Raw genomic sequence first — 8,610 nt, 5'->3', positions numbered from 1 at the left:
ACTAATGTAATACAATGAAAAAAGGTCCCTAGTGGACAGGACTAACAATAACATGAATGCTTGGGTAGAAGGAGGGCTGGCTGATTCAGAGAGAGGGGGGGAAGGAAGAGACAAAGGATTTCACCTATCGGACATTTGTAAACTACGCTCACAGAAATACAAATGCTTAAAACCCCACTAACCCCTCATTTGGATTATAAATGCAACATGTATTTACGTGTAGCTGTCCTCTCTCTGTCCTCTAGTCGTCTAGAGAACTTTCACTAAAGACACAAGTTAGGAAAGACAATCCCTCTCCGACAACCGTTGGTATATCTTTCTGATTACAAAATCTTAAGAATGGGCAGCAGATATTTGAGTAGCCCCAACACTCACAGTCCATGACTATATACACTGTGTATCAAGGTCAGGATAAACCTGATCTCATTCAGCCAAAAGCCTGATGGATATTAGCTACAACTCCAAGGTCTTGCAGGAACTCATTGGAAGATCGGACATTGGTCCATGAGGATGTCCCGAAGGAAGGCTTAAACCGTTCTCATTTTGAACACCTACAGTGGAAAGTATTCAGTCCCCTTGACTTTTTCCACATTTTGTTACATTACAGCCTTATTCTAAAATGGATTAAGTCATTTTTATTCCTCATCAATCTACACACAATACCCCATAATGAGAAAGAAAAACGTTTTTTTTAGAAATTTTGCAAATGTATAAAAATAAAACACTTAAATATTACATTTACATAAGTATTCAGACCCTTTACTCAGTAATTTGTTGAAGCACCTTTGGCAGTGATTACAGCCTCTAGTCTTCTTGGGTATGACGCTACAAGCTTGTCACACCTGTATTTGAGGAGTTCCTCCCATTCTTCTCTGCAGATCCTCTCAAGCTCTGTCAGGTTGGATGGGGAGCGTCGCTGCACAGCTATTTTCAGGTCTTTCCAGAGATGGTCGATCGAGTTCAAGTCCGGGCTCTGGCTGGGCCACTCAAGGACATTCAGAGACTTGTCCCGAAGCCACTCCTGCATTGTATTGGCTGTGTGCTTAGGGTCGTTGTCCTGTTGGAAGGTGAACCTTTGCCCCGTCTGAGGTCCTGAGCGCTCTGGAGCAGGTTTTCATCAAGGATCTCTCTGTACTTTGCTCCGTTCATCTTTCCCTCGATCCTGACTAGTTTCCCATTCCCAATTGAATTGAATCCATTTCAGAATAAGGCTGTAACATAACAAAATGTGGAAAAAGTCAAGGGGTCTGAATACTTTCCGATTGCACTGTATAGGTACATGTCTGTGTTATACGTCCATGTGTGTGTGTGGTTATGTGAAAGACAGACCAGAAACTGGCCTCTGTGGTTTCCAGTTGATGTGGTAACAATGGACTTCTTTATTTCATGTTGGGTGACATTTCTTCATTACCTTCTGGGAACAATAACAGTCATTAGGAAATCCAGGCATATACATGTCCATCAACAAGAAGTTCTTTATTTAGAAAAACATGTATTTATGAAACATTTATACACATTTTCAGTTGGCATTGTATTCAACATTGTATTCAAATAGCACATAGTTTTAGCCATTTTCTTGTACAGGGATGTTTGAATTTTTTATGCTGAAGAGTCAAAGAAGTATGTAAAAGCCAGGAGAAACAACAACATAATAAACTCAATGATTTGTGTGAGTTCTTGTATGAAAACACGTCATATTTTCCAATAGTCAGATAGGCTGTGTTGAAATTAATTAGGGGGACGTTCAATCAGAGAGCTTGATATTTCCCATATGTAATTAACATTCTCCACATGCTGAATGATCCATGTAAAAGGTTGGGTGAGAGGTTTGTATTTTTTGGGTTATTCGTGTATTCAGCTATTTATCCATAACCCTAATACTAACCCCAATGTTAAACCTTACTGTGACAACACACCTAACACATAACCCTAGTTTCAGCTTCCAGGCCTCACATCCTAACTCTAACCCTAACCCGAACTCTAACCCTAAACCTAACCCGAACTGTAATCTGAGTAAGCTGTCGCATATCAACAGAGTTGCAGTTGAGAGTTTGTTGATAGTTTGAGCATCTACAGATAGATTATATGTTGTGGACTATCCAAATAAAGTGTGAGCCAAATGGAGAGTTCCCCCCCACCCAAAAAAAAGGAACATGTGCATCTTCTTCCCTGTTTAGTATGAGCTGCAGTACGTGACATCAAGTACGTCAAATTGAGACATTGCCATTAACAGCACAGTTCATTTGGAGCCAAGCTTACTCACCATTTGACCATTTGACCAGGAGACGTGCGTGTGTGTCTGTGTGTGTTTGCTGACTAAGGTATGTACAGTGGAACTCTTTTGATATCATGCTTCTTGTGCTATTATCAGGAGCTTTTATGTAAATGTTGGCAAAGTAGATAGACAATGCTTTTATATATTTCACAAGGAAGACATACTAAAACACAAAATACCTGTAAGCCTTTTGAAATCTGTTACATCTAAGGTAAATATGAAATACTTACCATGTAACAAAATATAAATATTTGAACATTTTTCAAGGCATGTGTTCCAAGCATAGTGAACTCATACAGGACTTATTTCTGTTGAGAAGATGGTACTTTTTACGACCAATTTAAGTGTCAGTTAAGAGTTACATTTTTGCTTTAGGAATATATAAAATATAAACATTTGCTGAGCAATCAACCTTTTCACATATCCATTTGAGTAATGAGATGGTATAGGTATGTTCTGTTCTGTTCTGTGTCTGTACTACACTCTGTCTAAATTGTCATGGTTACTGCCAGTGGCGATTTTAGCATGTAAATCTTGGTGGGGCAAACAATTTTTTTGCGGGGTGGGGATGCATGCCAGCAAAGCCACTACACAACGCAACACTAAACAAAACATTAATTGCACTATAGCGGTGACAAACGGTGCCCACAAACTGTTAGCGCCTACATAAAGCTGTCCCAACAGCAGTTCCAACACGTTACCACTGCTACACCTGGCTATCAGAGGAGCCTTGTCTGTCAGCGAAACAGTTCCTTCAGCCTCATTTACTGCCTTTAAAAAAAACATAGCTTTTATTGCTGACTTGCTTAAACAAATGTGGTTTTTACTGACAATTGAGATGTACAAACTATGGCATAAGGGGTCGACAAGCGGATAAGAGGCAATCCGTGATTTCGATTAAGACATTAATGAGCGAGCAAGGATGGACATACTCAATATAACTATTTGTTCAGCACTTTTGAAATGTACAGTGACAGAATTCAGAACATGGGCTGTTCTTACCGTATTCTCCCTATACACCAAGTCAGAACCGTAGGATAAATAAAGGGGGCATAAAAGCAGACAATGAAAGCTCTTACAATATTCAATGATTATATTTTTCTAAAACAGGTTAAAGGCACCACCAAGTCATAACAGTAGGCGAAATTAAGAGGGGAAAATAGACCAAATTATTAGGGTGAGGCACATGGGCTACTAACAGCTTACTACACAACATACACTTAGTATTACTTTCTTAGCTACAGTATACATATCTCCCTGGCATATTACATCATTTATGCAGCAACATACAATACATTTTTGGACTCACTTTGTTGTGCTGTGCTCACTTGAACAGGAAGGTGGCGCGACGGTCCTTCGTGGGCAAATTTTGTCATCAAACTTTGTCATCAAAGTCTGGCATTCTCTGGATTTATGGTGCTTTCTAGACATCTAGGAACTCAGAAAAAAACAAGGTCGAATCATGATGACGTCAGTGATCTTCAGGTCGTAGCTCTAGAAAGAGGCCCGAGTTCCTGACTTACAATTCAGAGTTGGATGACCGTTCAAAACATATTTTGCCAGTCGGAGCTTGTTTTTTCCCGAGTTCCCAGTTGTCTTGAACTCACTGAAGTCAGATTTCCCAGTTCCGAGTTAACAGTTGTTTTGAGCGCGGCAGAAATCATGCTGGATTGACAGCATGGCCAATGTTGAATGTTTATCATTTTAAGCTTGGAAAAGAGACCCTTAAACCCAGAATTGGGACCACACACCCACTCCACTGAATAGCAGGCTAGTGATTGCTTTGCAATGCTTGCAGTTAGCCACTGATTCCTTCCAAACCACTCATTGTTGAATTTGCGATTTCCAACTTGTTGTGTAATGTTTATGTCCAATGGCCGATGAGCACCGATACGTTTTATCTATAATTTCTCTTCATTATTTATCTTCTTATGACAAGGATTAAAAAGGATTTGCCAGTAGATTGATTCATGATGATGACTGCTAGCTAAGATTTTGAAAGTATGATGTTGACATGATCAGTCCAATCAAAGCTATTGTATAACGTGATTTTACTTCATTTTATCTGTGGCCAATGACCTTGAGCCTTCTTGGATGGGCACTTCTAATGTAACTCTATGGCAGCACCAAAGGGGCTTGAATTTTCGAGCTCTACCCTTAGATTTGGCAGTGACATAGTGTCCCAATGAGCGACAGAACCCTGAGCCAATCACGGCACAACTAGACAACATTACCAACCCCTACGCTCCGTATCTTCCGCTGGCCCATCACAACAGAAAGCACTGAGCTAGTCTGAAACACCTGCATTTTGGAGCTGCCTTACTCAAGAAAGCAAAAAAGAGACCATGTTTGTATGGTGGCTTTATTAACTCAATGATTTTTAAAAGTTTTTTACGTTGTTTGCAAACTGATATGTGACACGTATTAATGAAAAAAATAAAATGAAAAACAGGCAACCCCCCCACCCATTTTATTTGTTTATAATTTTTTTAAGCTGCAAAATGTGGGGCTCTGAATGACGGGTCGCTACTGGTTACTGCAAACTCTTAGAGTTTTTTTATCCTTTGGGAATGAGTGTGTGATGTTCCAGTCTAATGGTTGCTATCCAAATGGGCATCACTGTCTCGCCAATCACCCTCCGTAAAATTGTGTCATTTTGAGTAAAATCTCTATTGCTATAGTACCTCTGTAATGATGAGCTGCATTTAAAGTGTTGGGTTCTGTCAATGTGAGCATTGTTTATCATTAGTGACCAGGTGAAACTCTCTCTGTTCCAACCCTGCGCTAACACACCTTATTCAATCAAGGTCTTGGTGAGTAGTTGATTTGTTAAAAACAATGTGTTAGGGCTGTGCTGGCGGAGAAAGGCCTGTAGACACAGTAGTTCCCAAACCAGGGTTGGTGACCACTGAGCTAGCACACTCCACCAAATCTCGCTCTGTACACTACACCACGCGTCATGTTACATTTCTTATCCTATCTTATTAAAGAAATAAGCTGTCAAATGAATGAGAAACCTCATGGAACCTCAAACATTTACCCTCACATGATCAGCCACATGTCCAGTGCGTGGTGGTTTCTCATAACAAGCTAGCTCCCAGACCAAAATGCATCCGCTAGACAGCCGTTTTATCAGTTGAGGGTTTACAACACCTCGACGACTCCTCGGCAACACCAGATAAACGAATAAAAGCCGGCTACCTCCTTCCTGCAGGTGTATGTCTTGGCACCATTCCCAAGATAACTGAGATGTGTTTTCAACATCTGAAGCCATGTTTCTTCTCGTGTTTATTGTCATTTAGATACCATATACCCTTCTGGAGAACTTGGGCTTCTGTAAACAATTGAAGTTCACATGACCCAGTTTTTAATAATTATACCCTTCCTCCAAGGGGTGTGTTTTAGTAGAAATTGATTGCAAAAGTATTGTTGAGTCAGTGTTGGGAAAGAAAATGAGAAGTAGACGACCGTGTTTATGTTCGTGTTAATCAGTCTTTCCCAAGGTTGGTTAGAAAAATAGGATCCAGTTCTCACAAGTCATTATTTACCTTGGTTACATTCTTCCCCATGTAATTGACATTGACATAATATTACCGTATTGACATGCACTTGTCATCAAGTTGTTGAATTGGAGTGAGCAGGAAAGTATGGAAAATCAGAAAATCTATTTAGCTTCTTCTGAATTCCTATTCTGATCACAATCGTAATATTGTCAGTGCAGAGGTCATCATTGATAACACTGCTTGCCCAAAAACATGTGACTATCATTTCAACAGATATTTTGTGGAAGTGTGTTTGGGAACCAAATAACCCCTCGCTCTATATAAATTAAAGTCACTCTTCAAATGCCGTCCTTTTGGCTTACCAGCCACTGAATACTTGTGTCATGATGGGAGTATTATGTTGTTAGTTTGCTCCACCATGAATAGAAGGAAGCTTAGGGGTTCATGCGTGCGCTGGGTATTAACACTGGGATTAGCTGAGAGGCATCTGGGATACTCAAGGCTGTGAAGCACAAACAGACCGCACCTTTATTGTTGTGATGCGTACCTCGTTTGCCACAATTAACGGCTTCAATGCACTGTGCCTACAGAGGCAAGGTCTTGCTAGTTTGGAAAGGGGGCAGGGTTTGCCAACAAGTCCCCTGCTTGAGGACCATAACGATGTTGACGTTTGCTCTGTATACCTCAATTTGTCTACTGTAGAGTCCAACCATAGACTTGCCATAGACAACCATAGACTCAAAGAAACTCTTGTTACACATAATGACATGGCTTTGTTAACCAATTGCATCACACCCATTGTAACCATCCTTGTGAGTGAATTCAACCTTTGTGTGCAATTCTATGTACACCTTCACTGACTAACTATGCATATCCTGAATTGACCCCAGATTGAGTACCTGCATTAGCTAACGCAAACATTGGCTCATTGTCTATATCCTTCCTCTTTTGCAGAATGCTGTCTGAGAAGGAAGTCATGGAAAGATACGGCCACAGCAGCCTGGTGCTGGTAGTCTACATCATCACCTTCCTGATTGGACTCCCTGCCAATGTTGTGGCCTTCTACACCTTCAGCAAGAAGGTGAGGCAGAAAGCCATGCCCATCGACATCCTGCTCCTCAACCTGACCATCTCGGACCTCCTCTTCCTGCTCTTCCTGCCCTTCAAGATCAAAGAGGCGGCGGACTACATGAAATGGAACATGCCCCAGTTCCTGTGTCCATTGACCAACTTCGTCTTCTACACAACCATTTACAACAGCACCTTCTTTCTGACCGCCATCAGTGTTGAACGCTACCTGGGGGTGGCCTTTCCCATCAAGTACAAACTCAAAAGACGGCCTTTGTATGCCACGGTGGCTAGCGTCTTCTTCTGGGCGATCTCCATGGCGCACATCAGTATCGTCTACATCATGCAATACTTTGAACATCCCAATGCCACCCGGACAGACCCTTCGGAACTGGACGTGTGTTACGAGGATTTCACCCCGGAGCAGCTGCAGGTCCTGATACCTGTCCGTCTGGAGCTCTTCCTGGTTCTATTCTGTGTACCTTTCTTCATCTGCTGCTTCTGCTACATCAACTTCATCCGGATCCTCGCTCAGCTGCCCAGCATCAACCCCAAGAAACGTCAGCGGGCCATCGGCCTGTCTCTGGGGACCCTGCTGGTGTTCATCGTCTGCTTCGCGCCCTATAACCTGTCACACGTAGTGGGCTTCGTCAACTGGAAGAGTCCCGATTGGCGGGTGGACGCGCTCTTGTCCAGTACCGTCAACGCCGGCCTGGACCCCATCATCTTCTACTTCTCCTCGTCGGCCCTCAGGGGTACCATCCACCTCTTCCTGAAGAGCCTGGTGGAGAGGGTGCAGGGGTTGTGCTGCTGCCGTAAGGCTCTCTACTGCCACCTGTTGTTCTGCTCCAGAACTCAGAAGGACAGCACGCCAAGCTCCAATGACAGCTCCTTATAGTGCACATGTGTCAAACTCATTCCACGGAGGGCAGATGGTCTGCGGGTTGTCACTCCTCCCTTGTACTTGATTGATTAATTAAGTTCACTAATTAGTAAAGAAATCCCCTCACCTGGTTGTCTATGTCTTAAAAACCAAAGCCCTGCAGACAGGCCCTCCATTAAATTAGTTTGACACCCCTGTTATAGTGTGTTGTCAAGCCATATGCTACACATGCTACATGCTAGCTACATAAGTTAGCTAAATGCTAGCCTGTTCAATGTATTTATTGCACTTTGGTTGTTATGGAAAAGACTGAGGTCTATGCTATCTGTCTTTATAAGTAGCCTATACATGAATCAGTGGCGGTCGGTGCCATTTAAGATGAGGGAGGATGTTTTATTTTTTATGAGCATGGCCTTATTTCTATTACAGCATATTGGATGACTGTCATTCATATTCTATTCTCCCAGTTCAATGTAACATCGATAGGTTTAGGCTACCACATGAGGTTGCTACAACCTAGCCTATGAGTGAAAGTTTACAATGTAGGTGCACAGGTCGAGAGAATTTTGAGTAATCAAGGTGACATACAGTGACACATTCCTCCTCTGAGGAGCCTCCACTGACATTAATGTATGTGTAGTATGCATTTATATGTGTGTATTTATGAGCATTTGAAGGTTTTATATTATTTCTGTTCCCCTATATTTTATATTAACTTTTTATACTGATGACATTAAAATCTCTTTTTGCATCATACTTCTGGAAATATTCAAAGTGATGCCATTTCCCCTATGAAAATGTTTCACAAAATGGGATACACATACTTGCATAATACTCTCCGATTGTACCAATCTGTGTCGGATGTAGCTGTTGTAACTTTC

The 8,610-nt window shown here is 41.8% G+C and overlaps 1 protein-coding gene across 1 annotated transcript; it reads left to right on the top strand.

Annotated features, from left to right (window-relative positions):
* Window positions 1-2,212: 2,212 nt before the first annotated feature.
* On the top strand, window positions 2,213-8,150 carry LOC121585452 (free fatty acid receptor 2). Its single transcript, XM_041901793.1, has 2 exons — window positions 2,213-2,321; window positions 6,733-8,150. Exon 2 carries the CDS (start codon window positions 6,734-6,736, stop codon window positions 7,742-7,744), a length of 1,011 nt encoding a protein of 336 aa, XP_041757727.1. The 5' UTR covers window positions 2,213-2,321; window position 6,733; the 3' UTR covers window positions 7,745-8,150.
* Window positions 8,151-8,610: the final 460 nt, after the last annotated feature.

Source organism: Coregonus clupeaformis, chromosome 17, assembly GCF_020615455.1.
Source record: "Coregonus clupeaformis isolate EN_2021a chromosome 17, ASM2061545v1, whole genome shotgun sequence".
NCBI classification, from domain to species: domain Eukaryota; kingdom Metazoa; phylum Chordata; class Actinopteri; order Salmoniformes; family Salmonidae; genus Coregonus; species Coregonus clupeaformis.
Note: the sequence above shows the minus strand (reverse complement) of the source record. Positions and strands in the feature narration are given on the sequence as shown.

Coding starts and splice junctions, on each gene's coding strand:
- LOC121585452 (XM_041901793.1), top strand. CDS start 6,734: ATGCTGTCTGAGAAGGAAGTCATGGAAAGATACGGCCACAGCAGCCTG.